General features: G+C 37.9%; 1 protein-coding gene across 2 annotated transcripts in view; it reads left to right on the plus strand.

Annotated features, from left to right (window-relative positions):
* Positions 1-19,479, plus strand: part of KCNH5 (potassium voltage-gated channel subfamily H member 5) — a 952,486-nt gene that overhangs the window by 771,144 nt on the left and 161,863 nt on the right. For both annotated transcript variants that reach the window (XM_031935711.1, XM_031935710.1), the window contains exon 8: positions 19,113-19,312. In XM_031935711.1, coding sequence (XP_031791571.1) covers positions 19,113-19,312 — 200 coding nt within the window. The remainder of the gene's footprint in view (positions 1-19,112; positions 19,313-19,479) is intronic.

The raw sequence follows: 19,479 nt of genomic DNA on the forward strand, positions 1-19,479 counted from the left end.
TTTCTTAGTCCTGAGTTCTAGTTTGATTGCACTGTGGTCAGAGAGACAGTTTGTTATAATTTCTGTTCTTTTACATTTGCTGAGGAGTGCTTTACTTCCAATTATGTGGTCAATTTTGGAATAAGTGTGATGTGGTGCTGAGAAGAATGTATATTCTGTTGACTTGGGGTGGAGAGTTCTATAGATGTCTATTAGGTCCGCTTGGTGCAGAGATGAGTTCAATTCCTGGATATCCTTGTGAACTTTCTGTCTCGTTGATCTGTCTAATGTTGACAGTGGAGTGTTGAAGTCTCCCATTATTATTGTATGGGAGTCTAAGTCTCTTTGTAAGTCTCTAAGGACTTGCTTTATGAATCTGGGTGCTCCTGTATTAGGTGCATATATATTTAGGATAGTTAGCTCTTCCTGTTGGATTGATCCCTTTACCATTATGTAATGGCCTTCTTTGTCTCTTTTGATCTTTGATGGTTTAAAGTCTGTTTTATCAGAGACTAGGATTGCAACCCCTGCTTTTTTTTGTTCTCCATTTGCTTGGTAGATCTTCCTCCATCCTTTTATTTTGAGCCTATGTATGTCTCTGCATGTGAGATGGGTCTCCTGAAGACAGCAGACTGATGGGTCTTGACTCTTTATCCAGTTTGCCAGTCTGTGTCTTTTAATTGGAGCATTTAGTCCATTTACATTTAAGGTTAATATTGTTATGTGTGATCTTGATCCTGCCATTATGATATTAACTGGTTATTTTGCTCATTAGTTGATGCAGTTTCTTCCTAGGCTCGATGGTCTTTACATTTTGGCATGTTTTTGCAGTGGCTGGTACCGGTTGTTCCTTTCCATGTTTAGGGCTTCCTTCAGGGTCTCTTGTAAGGCAGGCCTGGTGGTGACAAAATCTCTAAGCATTTGCTTATCTGTAAAGAATTTTATTTCTCCTTCACTGATGAAACTTAGTTTGGCTGGATATGAAATTCTGGGTTTAAAATTCTTTTCTTTAAGAACGTTGAATATTGGCCCCCACTCTCTTCTGGCTTGTAGAGTTTCTGCCGAGAGATCTGCTGTCAGTCTGATGGGCTTCCCTTTGTGGGTAACCCGACCTTTCTCTCTGGCTGCCCTTAAGATTTTTTCCTTCATTTCAACTTTGGTGAATCTGGCAATTATGTGTCTTGGAGTTGCTCTTCTGGAGGAGTATCTTTGTGGCATTCTCTGTATTTCCTGAATTTGAATGTTGGCCTGGCCTGCTAGGTTGGGGAAGTTCTCCTGGATGATATCCTGTAGAGTGTTTTCCAATTTGGTTCCATTTTCCCCCTCACTTTCAGGCACCCCAATCAGACGTAGATTTGGTCTTTTGACATAATCCCATACTTCTTGCAGGCTTTGTTCATTTCTTTTTCTTCTTTTTTCTTTTGGTTTCTCTTCTCGCTTCATTTCATTCATTTGATCCTCAATCGCTGATACTCTTTCTTCCAGTTGATCGAGTCGGTTACTGAAGCTTGTGCATTTGTCACGTATTTCTCGTGACATGGTTTTCATCTCTGTCATTTCGTTTATGACCTTCTCTGCATTAATTAGTCTAGCTGTCAATTCTTCCACTTTTTTTTCAAGATTTTTAGTTTCTTTGCGCTGGGTACGTAATTCCTCCTTTAGCTCTGAGAGGTTTGATGGACTGAAGCCTTCTTCTCTCATCTCATCAAAATCATTCTCTGACCAGCTTTGATCCGTTGCTGGCGATGGGCTGTGCTCCTTTGCAGGAGGAGATGCGCTCTTATTTTTTGAATTTCCAGCTTTTCTGCCCTGCTTTTTCCCCATCTTTGTGGTTTTATCTGTCACTGGTCTTTGATGATGGTGACGTACTGATGGGGTTTTGATTTAGGTGTCCTTCCTGTTTGATAGGTTTCCTTCTGACTGTCAGGACCCTCAGCTATAGGTCTGTTGGAGATTGCTTGAGGTCCACTCCAGACCCTGTTTGCCTGGGTATCAGCAGCAGAGGTTGCAGAAGATAGAATATTGCTGAACAGTGAGTGCACCTGTCTGATTCTTGCTTTGGAAGCTTCCTCTCAGGGGTGTACTCCACCCTGTGAGGTGTGGGGTGTCAGACTGCCCCTAGTGGGGGATGTCTCCCAGTTAGGCTACTCAGGGGTCAGTGACTCACTTGAGCAGGCAGACTGCCCCTTCTCAGATCTCAACCTCCGTGTTGGGAGATCCACTGCTCTCTTCAAAGCTGTCAGACAGAGTCGTTCGCGTTTCACAGGCTTCTACTCCTTTAGCTGAGCCCTGTCCCCAGAGGCGCAGTCTACAGAGACAGGCAGGTTTCCTTGAGCTGCTGTGAGCTCCACCCAGTTCCAGCTTCCCAGCGGCTTTAGTTACCTACTTAAGCCTCAGCGATGGCGGGCGCCCCTCCCTCAGCCTCGCTGCTGCCTTGCGGTTAGATTGCCACAGACTGCTGTGTTAGCAAGGAGAGAGGCTCCGCGGGCGTGGGACCCTCCCGGCCAGGTGTGGGATACAATCTCCGGTGTGCCGGTGTTACAGCGCAGTATTGGGGTGGGAGTTACCCGATTTTCCAAGTGTTGTGTGTCTCAGTTCCCCTGGCTAGGAAAAGGGACTCCCTTCCCCCTCGCGCTTCCCAGGTGAGGCGATGCCTCCCCTGCTTCAGCTCTCGCTGGTCGGGCTGCAGCAGCTGACCAGCACCGATTGTCCGGCACTCCCGAGTGAGATGACCCCAGTACCTCAGTTGAAAATGCAGAAATCGCCGGTCTTCTGTGTCGCTCGTGCTGGGAGATGGAGACTGAAGCTGTTCCTATTCGGCCATCTTCCATGTATTATTATTAAATTGTGGGTATAATAAGAATATTTTCCAAAATACTTTGTATTAAAACTATGCCTTATATTTTCCAGTGGTTAAAGGCTTCCATACATTGCTTTTATTTTACATCTGAAGGCTAGAAAAGTAACCATGTTTATAAATAGAATAAAACTTAGACTTTCTTAAGTAAAGAAAATTATTATTATTTTTATGTGTGTGATCTACCACTACTCAGAGGACTTGACTTTCCCTCTGTGCCATGCCATTAGGACATCACTACTTTGGACACATAAACTTCTAATCAAATGATTCATTACTACTCACATTTACATACGAGAGCTTTATTCTTCAGATGAAGAAGTCACAACATTTATATAGCAAGTAAAATATCCATTTTTAGGAGAAATTCTTTACATGCGATGGCTCCAAGCAGTCAAAAAAAAAAAAAAAAAAAAATCACCATTACTTTATGAAATGCCTGAGAATATTTACAGAAGTGTTTCCATTTATGTGTGCCAGAGAAACCAATGGAAGCTAATTTGTATGTAACTTGTCCTAAGCAGATGTGACACTGAGTATTTGATTCATTGGCCAAAATGCTAAGCTTGTTGGAAGTCTTATAAAGAAAAGAAATTTACTTACATCCTGAATTTCAGCTACAAAACGTCTCTTTTGCAGTGACTGTAGGATAAACGAGAGGTAGCCATGGACCTAGAAACTATATATGTATTCAGTTGGTGCAAAAGTAGTCATGGTTTTGCTGTTAAAAGTAGTGTCATTGCGTTTAAGTCTTTAATCAGTCTTGAGTTAATTTTTGTTTAAGGTGTAAGGAAGGGGTCCAGTTTCAGTTTTCTGCATATGGCTAGCCAGTTTTCCCAACACCATTTATTAAATAGGGAATCCTTTCCCCATTGCTTGTTTTTATCAGGTTTGTCAAAGATCAAATAGTTGTAGATGTGTGGCGTTATTTCTGAGGCCTCTGTTCTGTTCTCTTCTGTTGGTCTATATATCTGTTTTGGTACCAGTACCATGCTGTTTTGGTTACTCTAGCCTTGTAGTATAGTCAGAAGTTAGGTAGTGTGATGCCTCCAAGACCTAAAGCCATAAAAACCCTAGAAGAAAACCTAGGAAATACTGTTAAGGACATAGGCATGGATAAAGACTTCATGACTGAAACACCAAAAGCAATGGCAACAAAAGCCAACATTAACAAATGGGATCTATGTAAACTAAAGAGCTTCTGCACAGCAAAAGAAACTATCATCAGAATGCACAGGGAACCTACTGAATGGGAGAAAATTTTTGCAAAATATCCATCTGACAAAGGGTTAATATCCAGGATCTACAAAGAACTTAAATTTACAAGAAAAAAACCCCATCAAAAAGTGGGCAAAGGATATGAACTGACACTTCCCAAAAGAAGACATTTATATGGCCAACAAACATGAAAAAAAGCTCATCATCACTGGTCGTTAGAGAAATGTAAATCAAAATCACAAGGAGATACCATCTCATGCCAGTTAGAATGGCAATCATTAAAAGTCAGGAAACAACAGATGCTGGAGAGGATGTGGAGAAATAGGAATGCTTTTACACTGTTGGTGGGAGTGCAAATTAGTTCAACCATTGTGGAAGACAGTGTGGTGATTTCTCAAGGATCTAGAACCAGAAATACCATTTGACCCAGCAATTCCACTACTGGGTACATGCCCAAAGGATTATAAATCATTCTACTATAAAGACACATGCACACGTATGTTTATTGCAGCACTGTTCACAATAACAAACACTTAGAACCAACCCAAGTGCCCATCAATGATAGACTGGATAAAGAAAATGTGGTACATATACAGCATGGAATACTATGCAGCCACAAAAAAGGATGAGTTCATGTCCTTTGCAGGGACATGGATAAAGCTGGAAACTATCATTCTCAGCAAAATAACACAGGAACAGAAAACCAAGCACTGCATGTTCTCACTCATAAGTAAGAGTTCAGCAATGAGGACACATGGACATAGGGAGGGGAACATCACACACCAGGGCCTGTCAGGGGGTGGGAGGCTAGGGGAGGGATAGCATGTAGATAATGGGTTGATAGGTGCAGCAAATCACCATGGCATGTGTATACCTGTGTAACAAACCTGCACGTTCAGCACATATGTCCCAGAACTTAATGTATAATAAAAATAAAATTAAGTTGAAAATTTTTAAAAGCACAATGTGGTAATGGCTCAGAAATGGAATGATCATGAGACCATAAAGAAAATCCAGAAATAGACCAAAGATAATTATGAATTAAATTACAAAAGTAATGGCAAAAACAGCAATTACTTTTGCACTAACCTAATAGGTTTGCATCTCTTGTTACCTACCTCATTACCTACTTGCCATTTGGCCTATTGCCTTGGAGAATTTACGAATTGAGTAACATTGTTGAATGTCTGCAGCATGTCAGACACTATAGTAGAGACCTGAGGGCACAGGGGAGGAATCCCACTGGGACTGGGGAAGTTCCTGGTGGGAAGAATGTGGAAAGCTTGAGTAAATCCTCAGGGAAGCTGCAAGATAGACTAGTTCCCACATGACATCAGATAAAGTGCCTTGTAGGCATAGAGGGTCAGGATTTACCCCCCTCACTCAATGATTAATTTGTCCATTCTGCATCTATTGCACCAAGCCCTGGGAATATTATATTGAATTTGACAGAGAACAGCCGAATCTCAAGGAGTTTACTTTCTGGAGAGAGTGTCAGATTATATAGACAACAAGCAGATTCACAATACAATGTCAGGTAGGGGTAAGTGTTGTGAAGAAAAATAAAGCAGGTTATGCTTATGGCATAAGGGGGACCTGAATGAAGTTAAGGAGGGAACCATGTAAGTATGTTGTGTGTGTCAGGAGCAGAAAATGCATAGCTCCTGCAGCAGGAGGGTGCCAGGTGGGCACAGGCATCCATGGGGCCAGTGCCTGGTGAGGAGGAAGAGAAGGGTAGGGATGAATTTGGAGATGAAGATTGTACAGCCTTTGGTTCTATTCTATTTGTGATAAGAGCCCCTGGAAACTTTTCAGCAGGTCAGTGACATGATCTGATGTTATTTTAAAGTAATGTACTAGCTGTTGTGTTGAGAATGTATTGCAAAGATCAAAATAAATTAGGAGGCTATTGTAGAGGTACAGGGAAGAGATGGGTTAAGCATGGATGGTAGCTGTGGATGTGGTTAAGAATTGGTCATAATTATGATTTTTTGGAAAAACATTAGCAAATGTTAAAAGAACTGCATAGTGAATAAGAAGCCAGTGGTTGAATGTTTGTGGAGCTTGCATTTTGGGGTGTGAAGTATCAGAAGATGAAGGTAGAGATTAAACCTGTGGGTGTTAGGAAGCCATTGTAGAAGATTCAGAAGGGGAGTGACATGAGCAGATTTGTATTTTAGCCAATACACCTGACTACACTGAACCTTGGTGTGGCAGAGGCTGTTTTTACTTATCACATATCTGTGTGCTTCTCTACCTTTTCCAGCCTCCCATGCTGTGGGTTAGGGTCACATGACTGGGCTCTGCCAGTGAGAGGCAGAAGGAAGCGTTCTGTGTGGCCCTGTAATCCTCTCTTCTTTGCTGATAACATGGGGAGATGAGTAAGTTGCAGGTGAAAGTAAGCTGGATCCCATTTGGGGCATCACTTCTGGGTACATGGTAGATCCACATCTACCCTGTAGAACTATAAGTGAGTTGGTTATTGTTAAACTACTGAGTTTCAGGAGGCTTTGTTTCCGTAGGAAACCTTAGTATGACTTAGTTCTTACTATCAGGACATGATTGTTTGCAAGAATATTAGTTAGGAGGCTGTTGCAGTAATTTCACTGAGAGAGGAGTGCCTAGACCAGGGCAGTGGTAATGTGGATGAGAAGTGACCAATTTCTCATCTGTAAATGGAAAGGAATGCCCCTCCCATATTTGTCAGAAGGATTAACTGGGAACTTGAAAGCACCTGTAAAGTGAAAGCTGGGAAGCTTAGCTGGCGTATTTCTTCTTCTTCATAGTGTTAATGACAGCTGTCAGCCTCGGTCATGCAACCTCTTCATGTAAATGTTCAGTTTTAACCTACTGTCAGGTTATGTAGTACCTGACAGGAGCCCTGAAGATCTTTTTCATCACATGCTTATTATAGTTGACATTTCTGCCACAGTGATGTGCCCAGTAAAATGAACTTGATATGGCTTTATTCCATACATGTCAAGCCTTGGCTGTAATGATTTATTGAAAAGGTGAACATTTGGTACCAAGTGTTGCTAGAAAAGAATAAAACTTAGTAATGTGGTAGACAGAGAAGAAATTCAGTAATATATCTTGCAGTCTTTCATAGGATACAGTGTTTCATGGGGTACACAGTCTTGAAAATTAGAAAGGTGGTAATAATTTTATCAAATCAAAACTTACACTCCTTGAAACCTATTAAACCAGTACTATTTTTGTGAACCTTGCAGGTTTTTATTGATTTCATTCATCATAAGCAATTAACTAAGGTTATTTTTTGGCCAGCTTCTAATGAATAGGCCAAAGATAGAAATATTCTGTAGACAGAACACTCAAAGTTTCTCCAAATCCCAGTTCCTAGGAAGTATAAGTAGAGTGATATATTCTGCTTTTTAAGTTTCCAGAGATGGCGTTTTCCTCTCTTCATATATCATCACATGGATTTGTTCTTCTCGTTAGATGATGATGATTATTGTCAATTACATGATAATCAATTGGTGATTGCTCTTTAAAAGATCCAATCTTGTTTTACACAGGATAGGATATTGTCTTTAAAATAAGTCAGTGAAATATCCCATCATATATAAAATAACTTGCAGTGCTTGCTTACCAACAATTAACTTTACATCAGTTAATCTATTGCTCTAAGTAATGCACAAGGTAGCTCTAGGAAATACACAATTCATCAAAAATATGGTTTCTTGCCTTCAATACATTTGCACTTTATGTAGGGCAGTTAAAAGTACACAACTGAAGGGATTTGAAAAGAATTAGAAAGGAACCAGTCGGCATAATGGAAGAGAGTACAGGCTGAATATGCAGAGTGCCGAGATAGCGCAGACAGCTCCCAGGCCCTCCAGGTCTGCAAGAATGTAACTGTGTTCGAGTCCTCTGACTTAAGTTTAGTCTCTCTGTCCTGTGATTCTTCGTCATGTCTTATTGGTTTACTTATTTCTCTCTTCATCTGCTATACCTGCATGATTCCAGATTCTCTTCATTTCTTTCCTCGTAGAGATGGTGACCAATCTGGTGGCTTGTTTACCTATCTTCAGTCTCTTTCCCACTCCAGTCCAACTTGTCTAAAACTGCAACCTTTTTTTTTTAATAGCATTTTACCCTTATTCACCAGACACTGACTTAAGACTGAATTAAAGAATTCCACTTTAAGACCCGCAGAACATAGTGGCAGGGAATACAGAGTCTGTGTCTAAACCCAACAGGTGTTGTAAAGAAAACAGCAAGCCCTGCCAACTCATGTAGATTGTCCTTCTCCTTGCTCTCTGTCGCTACCTAGGTTATTTTTTGGTGAAATTCAAGTTGGGCCTTACCACCTAGCACTCCTACTCTTGCTTTTCCTGTAGGTAGGCATGACCTTTCATGGCTAGCTCCATCTTTCTGTCAGTCTGTGACACTGGTTGGTGTAGTAAACACCTGTTTTTAGATGTGCTAAAATAGGCTCCTCTGCTGAGGCCTGTATTCGCCTCCTGGGATTGTGGCAACAGCCTCTCATGTGCCCCAGTGCCGGCACCTGCTCATTCCTGCCTACTGCAGGGATTGTACAACGGTTTTCCGTGGTGATCTGCAAAATATTCATAGGTTTTTAATGAACAAAAAAAAGGTTCCAAAAACAAACAAGCATGAAAAATGGTATCTTACTGCAAGGCCTCTCAGAGCTTTTGATATGCTAATATGCATTGTGACATGCTAGTGTGAATTGGGACTCTCCAAGAGGAAGAATTAATATGCAACATTAATGAAACTTATTTGATCCAGAAACTACTTTTTTAGAGAAACATCTGTTAGCATCACAGAGAATTATAGTGTTCCAAGAGAGTACAGTTTGCAAATTTTGGACTGCTCCATCAAATAAAATTCCTTCCACCTTGACCAACTTATCTTTTCTTCTCTGGGCATACTTGGTTCAGGTCAGTCATATACTTTGCAAAATTCGCCATCCATTTTAAAGCCTCAGGTCGGCTTAGTCTGTGTACAGTCCCAGCAAGAGAAGAAAACAGTGGTTTCAGGTTCTAGAGCTGTGTTTTTATACTTTATGTTCATTCAGATGAATGTAAAAACCAATTTGGAGAAAAGTGATATTCTCCAAATTGGGAATTGACCTAATTGCTCTTTACAGAGATTTTTCTACTTTCTGAAAATTATATATACTTTCCTGAAAAAATGTAAGTATCTATTCTTTATCTAAAAATTATTCAGTGTTATTGTAAAATAATCAATTAATACAGAAAAGTCTTTAAACTTTTTTAAAAAAATTTGCTTCTTTAAAACAAAAGAACCCCACAAATCCTATTGCCCAAAAGTAACAACTGTTAACATTTTGTAAGCATCCCCTCAGTTATGTTTCTAGGAATTCTGCCTCTTGGTCATGTACGGATGGCATTATAACAGAATAGAAGTAGGGAGAACAATTAGGAAACCATTGTGGTAACCTATGGGATGATAAGACCATATTTTGGAATGTAAATAGAAAGGAGGCCATGAGTATAAGAAGTACTCTTATTCCCAAGAGGTGTCCATAAATCATTCACCCCCACTTTTAGAAACATATAAAAAAGTATACATACAAATTAAGTAAATTTTTAGACAAAAATATACCATTAATCTTTTCAGATCTGTGCCTAGAGATCCCCATCATTGTCTTAATGGCTGCCTGGTTTACAACTGCATTAATGTGCCAACATTTGTGTCACCTAATCTTCATTTTGGAACATTTTACTGTTTTTCTTATATAACATATAAAATTTCAGTGAACATTTTTGTGTACTCTTTTTATAATACCATAGTATAGTCTCTAAGAAATGAAATAATTGCACTAAATGGTAAACCCATTTAAACTTTTAATCTATACTTAGTAGAGGCATCTCTTCTTGATTAATTTCTGAGGAAGTCTTTATATACTATGGCTTATAATATATTTTTCATAAACTGCCAAGTTTCAACAATTGATGTTCCCGGGTTTTAATATTCTTGGAAGAGATTAGAAGATAATTTTTACCTTGTGATTAGCCATAGCCTTGTGAATTAAGGGTTTGTTTTTTTGTCTTCCATCTCTTCAGACTGGCATGTCAGAGCACTTTAAAAGTATGCTCAGTCATATTTAAACTGGGATGGTTCTTGTGCACTTGCTGTTTACTTTGCTACATAAGGAGAATATTTTAAGTTTAATTCCATTTATATTTTTGATGTAAATATAGCATAGTTTTGTGTCCAGAACTATTCTGTCAATTATAGAGAGAGGTAAGGACTTAATCAGATTTATAGAAGATATGTCAACTCACGTTAAAGACTATAAAGCAAGTTGTATGATTAATATTTTAAAGAGTGGTATGTTGATAGGTTCTGTAGAGGAATAGAAGGAAAAATTTCTTGACCTGAGATAACCAGAAGAGGTTTCATGAAGAAAATGATAGGCCCTGAAGAGTGTCTTAGGAAGGATGGAGCGAAAGGGGGGGCTTTCATGGGAGAAAGATACATCAGTTGTTCATTGGTGTCTAAGAAATGACTCCAAAGTGACCTAAAACCACGCCCATTCATCATTTCTCATGATCCCCTGGGTTGACTGAGCAATTGGTTCTTCTGCTCATTTTGCTTGGGTTTCCTCAGGCAGCTACATTTAGCTGATGCGTTAGTTGGGAGCTGGGTTCAGCTGGGACCACTAGAATAACTAGACTTCACTATTCTTGCTCTCTTGTTGTTCCTCAATACAACCCAGACTTCTTCAGGGTGATGATTTCAAGGCAGCATCCCAAGAGAGTAAAGGCAAAAGTTTCAAGTCTTCTGAAGGTCTAGCTCTGGAAATTGCATAATCTCATCTCTGCCACATCCTATTGGTCAAAGGAATTTACAAAGCTAGGGAAGACTTAAGGAAATAGATTCCATCTTTTAGTGGGAGAAGCAGTAAAATCTCACCACAAAGGGATTTGCATACCAAGAGAGGAAAAATTTGTGGTAATATTTTTAAATCTACCACAAGGGAACTGTATGAACAAAGATTTAGAAGCAAAAATGAATTGTTTTGAGAGTCAGCCAGAAGACACATTATGATGTGATTTCTCAGAAGATATGAGAAGCTCCTGGCTATTCCATAGGGATCATTCTCAGGACCCCGAACTGTTTAGGTTATTGGCAGTGCCGGCCACTTCAGTCTTTGGATCTTGGATCAATCTTACTTGTATTTTAACAAAAAAATTCAATATTATTTTAAGTATTATACTAAGGCTTCCATATTTAAGTAAGCATAATAGTAACACTAATTTTATAGATAAATAGAAAAAATGATGTAAGTTATATTCTGTATTTATTGCTTCCGTTACATGCTGGTGCTTATGATTGGAGAAATGGCTTGCAGGTATCACCATGGAAAAGCAAAGATTCCTGGGTCATTCAAATGTGTATCTAGTATGAAATAAACAGAGAAGAGCCATAAACAAAAGAAATTCAGTTTTTCATCATAGTGAGAGAGAATTCATTGTATTTTCTTATTCCTGTTTTTTTTCTTCTGTAGCTGATAAAGCTAGACTTATAAATAGGTAAGGTAATCTTTGCATTTTATAAATTCAAGGTCATAGGAAAATCTCTGTATCGAAATAATGGATTGCTACAAAAGTGGAACTCTTATCATTGTAGCTTTCTTATTTTGTGTTTTAAAGTTGTTTTTTTAAAGATACAATATAAGAATTTACAAATATCCTGAAAGATACAACTCATGCTATTATCAATCATCAGATTAGATCATAATTATACCATGTGTGTGTGTGTGTGTGTGTGTGTGTGTGTGAATGGAGATGGTAGAGGGGGAAATGTGACTTTTCCTAACTTAACATAGGAAAAAAATAGAAACAAAATAGAAGTGACAAAGGCATGTGTCATCAGCTATATAACTTGTGAAATATGTTATACTTTCAGTTGTTCCTTGAGTCTATAGAAATAGCAATTTTCCAGCCTGGGAACCATAGCAAGACTCTGTACAAAAAAATGACCCGGGTGTGGTGGCACATGTCTGTGATCCCAACTACTCTGGAAGCTAAAGTGGGAGGATTGCTTGAGCCTGGGAGGTCAAGGCTGCAGTGAGCCATGATTGCATCACTGCACTCCAGCCTCGGTAACAGAGTGATACTCTGTCTCAAAAAAAAAAAAAAAAAAAGAAAAGAAAAAGAAAAAAATCAAGTTTTAGAGATAGAAAATAAAAGCAAACAAAAATTTCAGTGGCAAAATAAGTCAGTCCTACTGTCTTTTCCAAGTTGATGTTCTGCTCCTTGAGAACATAAAGTTGTGTGTTTGTGCTGACCCTTGTCCAGCTTTGCATCTCTTAATACAAACCTATCAGATTTCTCCTTAGTCATTTGTATTCAGCTGAGGTTTTAGTCTTTGTAACCATAGATTTTGAAAAATCATGTCACAAAAAGGATTTCATTTTCCTTCTGGGAACTTCTGAGTGGCTGTGCATCATCAGTAGTCTCTGGCTATGCTCCTTGTAAAACCTCCCTCACTTTCCTCCTTCCTCTGCTTCTTTCCAGGCTGGGTTTAAAATGTCTGAGAAACATGGAGAAGTGACCATGGTTCCCAGGCTGGCATAGATAGCATTCCACTAATTTGAGATGCAGCTCAGTGCCTAAGACAGCTCCCCTCCGGGGAATCTTTTAGTGACTAAGTTAGCCTTTGTATTAGATGGGCTACTGCACCAACTAGGAGGGCGTGATGCCTTAAGCAATGGGGTCAGTCCTGTGACAAAGGGGCTTAGAGTGGTGGTAGGCAAGCAAGAAGTTGGGAAGAGATGGGCACTAAGAGGCAGCTGGGAGCTTCTAAAGATAACATAGAGTTTTACTCTCTGGTTGTCTATGGTGGCCTGACAGTTACTACATTTAGTATAATAATAAAAAGAAAAAGATTCATCTGCTTTCAAAGAATGTAATTTGGGAGAATTAAGGACTAATAGTTTTCTGTAGGGAGTAGTGGATACTACTTGAGGGTGTCTTTTTTATCATTGTGTTCCCAGTGGCTGGTATAGTGGCTGGCATATATTAGGTGTCCAATAAATATCTACTAAATTCAATAATGCTTGAATGAATAGTGATGTCTGTGATGAGTTATAACATTGTTCAATCTTTCAACCTGTCTCTTTTTGATAATATTGTGTATTCTTTCATGTCTTCAATATTCGTATTATAAAAACAGAAGGCATTTTTCCATTTTAAAATATAAAACTATGTTATATATTAAAAATTGCTTTTCAGAATATTCTCTTGGGCTGTGATGTGTGTCATAAAGGACTCACTACCCTCCTCCTCTAGAACCCCTGCCCAATTTGAGAATCACTGTGTTATTAACGCTAAATTGATCATAGTTACATAACTAATCACACTTAGTGGCCTAAGAAAAGAATAATCATTTAATTTATTCATGATTCTATAATTTGCACAGGGCTATGAGGGTATGGCTTATTTCAGCTTCATGTAGTATCAGCTAGGATGGCTTCAATGGTCCTGAAAACTCTACTTAGTTGACTCAGCCACATGGCTGGTAGGCTGATGTTCTCAAGCTGTATCCTGCACATACAATCACAGACTGATGGAACGTTTTGTTTTATTTCTTAAGTAACATTATTAAATATTATGAATACAAAAAGAAAAAAAGGAGTGGTTGAACCACTTACGTAGCCTTAAGTGTTAACCAGAAATGTACACTAATATCAATATTGTAAATTGCTCAGCTATGGCCGGTGCTTAGCTGGGAGTTCAGCCAAGGCTATTGGCTAGGGGTCTTTATTCCTGTCTATGTGGGCCTCTCCAGAAAAATGCTCGGGCTTCCTCACAGCATGAAAACTAGATTCCAAGAGCAGGTGTTTCAATAGTGTGGAATTACAAGTTTCTAGTTTTGTAAGGCCTCTAGGACTAGACATTGGCACAAAATCGTGGTCACAATATTCCAGTGGTCTAACAGTCATAGGGTATGCCTACATTCAAGGGATCAGAATATAGACCTTGCCTCTCAATGGAAGAGTTCTCAAAGAATTTGTGACCCTTTCCATTGAGAGGCAAGGTCTATGTTCCATCTTTTATGTGTCATAATTATCTTCAAAATAATCCCTTTGTGGTGAGTAAGAAAAATATAAGACTTTTTATATAAGGCATTTGCTGGTCTGTATGCCAGATTTACTAAGATCTTAAGTATGATTAGCTTGCACAATTAGCAGTTATCTTAAGTCTATAAGTCTGCAGGAGAGCATATAAAAAGACCCTTATGAAATTGTCACAAATTAACCTAATTATTACTATTAATAGTAAAGTACATGGATTGACTATATGATATCTCCATTCAAAAGGTAAAATAATGTAAGGGGTCTCTACAAAACTGGCCAGACCATGGGAATTCATGTTCAATGAATGACAATGGGACTTCCAATTTATTTTTACCTTAATTTGGTTAGGACATGAATAACCTTAGCCTTTAAATGTTTCATTCCCCTACCTGCCTTAACAGTATATATTCCTTCTATATGTTTGTAACACTGGTAGTGAGATTTTGATATGAAAATAAAATGTTTCTGAAAAACTGTTTCTTAGTTTTTGGTGTGTGAATTTACTGGAAAAAATATTTGAACACTTGCCATGTTCTAGGAACTGGTCTATATTCGGAAAATACAGCAGTGAGCCCAAAGGACCAGGCCCACACCTGCCCTCTTGGAATTTGCATTCCTAGGGGAAACGATAGATAATAAATAAATAAATAAATAAATAAATAAATAAATAAATAAATAAAGTAAGTTAAAGTAGTGATAAAATAAGGAATGATAAAACATAGTAAGGAGGTAGATAGTGATAGTGGGGGAAGAGGATGTTTAGACAACATGGTCAGGGAAGGCCTCAGTGATGACTGAGGGTTTTTTGTTTTTTGTTTTTCTTTCCGAGATGGAATCTTGCTCTGTCACTCAGGCTGAAGTGCAGTGGTGTGATCTTGGCTCACCACAACCTCCGCCTCCCGGGTTCAAGCGATTCTCCTGCTTCAGCCTCCTAAGTAGCTGGGATATCAGGCACATGCTACCATGCCTGGCTAATTTTTGTATTTTTAGTAGAGACGGGGTTTTACCGTGTTGGTGAGGCTGATATCAAACTCCCGACCTTGTGATCCTCCTGCCTTGGCCTCCCAAAGTGCTGGGATTACAGGCATGAGCCACTGCACCCAGCCAATGAGTCAGGTTTTGATCAGAGACCTGAATGAGGAGAGGAAACAAACCAAGTGAGGATCATGGAGAAGAGTGTTCAAGGAACAGCTAGTAAAGGGGCCCTGAAGAATTAATTAATTTAGATTGTTTAATTAGCATCAAGAAGATGTATACTGAAGCAGAGGGAATGAAGAAAAGACTGACAGGAGTGATGGTCAGTGGAAGAGGCAGTGCTATGATTATATGTGGCCAAGATCATATATATATATGATTATTCTTTTTGTTTGGGAAATGATTTTTGTGGTGATGATGATGGATAGCATTTCGTGGATACTTAGTCCCTACTAGACTCTTTTTTAATACTGTTTTATATGCATTGTCTCATTTATCACAACCCTTTTGTGAAGATTCCAATGTAATTTTAAAGTTCTAAGTGAGGACATAGAGGCCAAAGGAGGTTTAGTAATTGGTCCAAAGACACACACTCTTAGAGACTGCAAGAATGCTGGTAGAGATAGTGAGAAGTGATTGAATTGGAGCTATATGTTGAAGGTAGAGCGAACAGGAATTGTTGATGGATCAGATATAGGAGATGAATCAAAGAATGAATTGAAGAATAACTTTGAGATTTTTGATCTGAGCAACCAGGTATGGCTTTGCTGTTTGTGGAGGTGAAAAGTGCATTTGGCTGTTAGAGAGAGGGTGCTGTAGACTGAGTTCCTTTTTGGATGTGTTAGATCCAAATAATGATGAGACATCCAAGAAGACAGGTGTGTCTGTAGTATGGGAGGGAGGTATTATTTTGAGAGTTGACAGTTTAGAGGGAGCTTCTACCGAGATCAGTTTCCCTTATTATTGTGTGTCATGCTCCAAGGCCTCTGTCATTAAAGATATGCCCATTTGTTCTGGAACACAGGTGCAGTGGGCAGCGCTGTTCCTGCTTGCTGGAGTATCATACATGCTGTCACACTATCTCTTTTGAAATGTATTCCATACTCAAGACTGAAGATATTCATAAGGAAGAAGTGATTTCTCTTTTTAAATATATATGTAAATGACATGGATCTATATATGTGATAAAATTTTATAAAACTATACACTGAAGAAACAAGTGCATATGAAAAAAAGAAAAACTGGCAAAAAAAAAAAAAAACAACCTCTCTAGTTTGGTTAATTGTACTGTGCCATTCTTAGTTTCCTGGTTTTGCTATATTACTATAATTGTGTAGGATGTCATCCTTGTGAGAAGCTGCATGTGGGTAATGCAAGCTTTCTGCACTATTTCTGCAACTTCTTTTGAGTCTAAAATTATTTCAAAATAAAATTACAAAAGTGTAAACGTATAATTGCATCTCTTACTTTAAATTATTATCTTGTTTAGTCTTATCCGATGCAGGGACACTACATTCACTTGAAAATGAGAGGCAGTGTGGGGTAAAGAGCAGTTGGTGAATGGGTACAAAAATACAAGTAAGATCCAGTGTTCAGCAGCACAATAGGGCAACTGTGGGAATAATAATTGATTGTAAATTGCATAAGAACTAGAAGAGTGGAATTGGAATGTTCCTGACACAAAGAAATGATAACCAATTACCCTGATTTGATCATTATACATTATATGCTTATATCAAGCTATCATTATACCTCATAAATATGTATAATTATTATGTGTTCATAAAATAATGAAAATGAAAAATGAATCAAAAAGTGGATATTTTTATAATATGCCAAACTTAATGGAATGTTGATAATTCTTCACTTCTTAGTGCTGCAAACTTTTAATACCTTAGCAGATTCTTCATATTTTATCTTAAATTTTCTATATGAGCAGAATATATTTTGTGTATATATTTAATGTATCCTAAAAGATGAAATGCATAGTAATTTGTTAAACTAGAAGGCAGTAATAAGACATTTGGCAAATGTAGCATATCTCAAACATCTTAGAGAGCCAAACAAGTTAAACATGTTAAAATAATAGGTAGTTCTGTGACATTTATTGACAATTTATGATAGCTGAGCACTACTAAAAATCATAATTGCAGCATTATTTCATTAACCCCTAAAATACTCATTATTTTAAAAATGTAAATTTTTCTTATTTCTCTTTTCTGAAAATGTAAAATTCCGTATTTGCTAGATGATTCTGCTGTCATTAATTTGTTAACCTTATTTCTGTTTGTTTTTCTTAAGAGCAACAATGGTGGAATAGAGATGTTAAGTCTGTGATTACCTTTAGTTTCTTTTCTTTTCTTTTTTTTTTTTTTTAGGAAAGAACTCTATATCTTTTAATAAACCTAATAATTCTTTATAGAATCAAGATCTCAGGATACTATATCCACAATCCTAGTAAACTCTTCATTTCAACATGGAAAATTGATACATTAAAGATAAACACATTTATTTCAAAGTATGAAAATAAATATATGCACACAAGATGTTGAAAGACTGACAAAAGGATAATTTTTCATTTTTAAATACGAATATTCAAAAGTATAAAGACTCAGTTGGGAAATGTCAACGCTCTATTCCTCCTACTCAGGTCTAACAAAATATCATCTGTCTTAAAAAATTGTCCTGCACTGGCATCAAATAATAGCAGAAAAACTGATGAAATTTTTATAAAATAATAGCTTTCGGTTGTGAAATTATAGTTTGTTACACTCAGAACTCGGAGGAGAACAGCTCTTCTTGAAAAAAAAAAATAATTTTCTAAAGGCAGTATATTAAAGACCTTAAGTTGCTTCACTAGCTTGGTTTTATACCACTTCCATCAAATGGGATTTGGCTGATGAAACTGCAAAGTGAAACAACCTATATTTGTTTAGAGTCATTTTTCAAATGCTTGGAGGATGTAGGATGGAAATTATCATTGCCTGTGAGTCTACTTATTTGTGAAATGCTTATGGAATGCCTGTGTACTGACATTAAGGTGAATAAAGTACTGCCCCCTTTTCAAAAAAGCTTCCTGTTAACAAGGGAGTGAAACCAGAGGGGCAGGGCAGGTTGCAGGTAGTGTGCTATTGAAGTTTGGAAGTTTGTTCAGTTTAGGCTGAACTCTACTCTAAATAAGCTTTTGTAGGATCCTGTCAGCATTAATAGCCTGACTACATCTGGAGAAAGAAGAGTTGGTGAATTATGGATTGAGGAGGGAGCAGTCGGGGCTTTGAAATGCCCTATACCACCCGTAGTCCCCCGTAGATGAATGACAGTCGTCAGTGGGCTAACTTTACATTTAATTAAAATGATGGAATAAAAAAATCACTGGAATAATTATATGAATTTAATAACTGGAATTTCTCAGCATTGCCAAAGTTTTATTTTAGCTAAAAACTCCAAATCTCTTTATCTTCACAACCTTCTAAACATGAAGCACATTAATTTCTCTCCACTCCCTAAATTTCTGATGTTCTGTCAAAAATATTTATAACCAGGGAAGTATTCCAAAAGCTGGAAGGAGCAGGTAATGAGAAAGAGCATATGTTTCTAAACTGGGTCATCAATCTCTGAAAAATTTAAATTGATTAGGCTTCCTTCAGGAGGACAAAGTGGAGGATAACTTTAATCTACTAACAAATAGGGTTTCTTAGGCAAACTTATAACTTTGGATCATCTGATTCTTCAGAAAATATTGTGGTGACTCTTATGTTTTGTCATATTGCCTAGAGTCGTGCATGCTCATAAAGTCATGTTTCTCCTACAAAGGTAATGTTTTCTGAGGGTATACCAGGTGTCAGGCAATCTTCTCAGAGTTCAACATGCATTCACCCCTACAAGTTTATAAGGATGTCTCTGTCAAATTATTCATTGATTAGCAAATATTCGTATTTTTTTCATGTGAGATATTTGTTTTATTTTTTATCATTTCTTCCCTTTCAGCTCTTCTTTATGCAACTATTTTTGGAAATGTTACAACAATTTTCCAGCAAATGTATGCCAACACCAACCGATACCATGAGATGCTGAATAATGTACGGGACTTCCTAAAACTCTATCAGGTCCCAAAAGGCCTTAGTGAGCGAGTCATGGATTATATTGTCTCAACATGGTCCATGTCAAAAGGCATTGACACAGAAAAGGTATGAGTTATTATTATTATTATTTAGTTTCCATTTTAGTAGGATCTTCAGATGCATTAAGCTTTTCCACTCACGTATTGCTTGTATAATTGCTTCATAACTGTTATTCTGCATTTGTAAGTGGCATATCAGTCAATCAATCATATTTACTGAGTGCTTAGAGGGTG

The sequence above is a fragment of the Piliocolobus tephrosceles genome, chromosome 6 (assembly GCF_002776525.5).
Source record: "Piliocolobus tephrosceles isolate RC106 chromosome 6, ASM277652v3, whole genome shotgun sequence".
NCBI classification, from domain to species: domain Eukaryota; kingdom Metazoa; phylum Chordata; class Mammalia; order Primates; family Cercopithecidae; genus Piliocolobus; species Piliocolobus tephrosceles.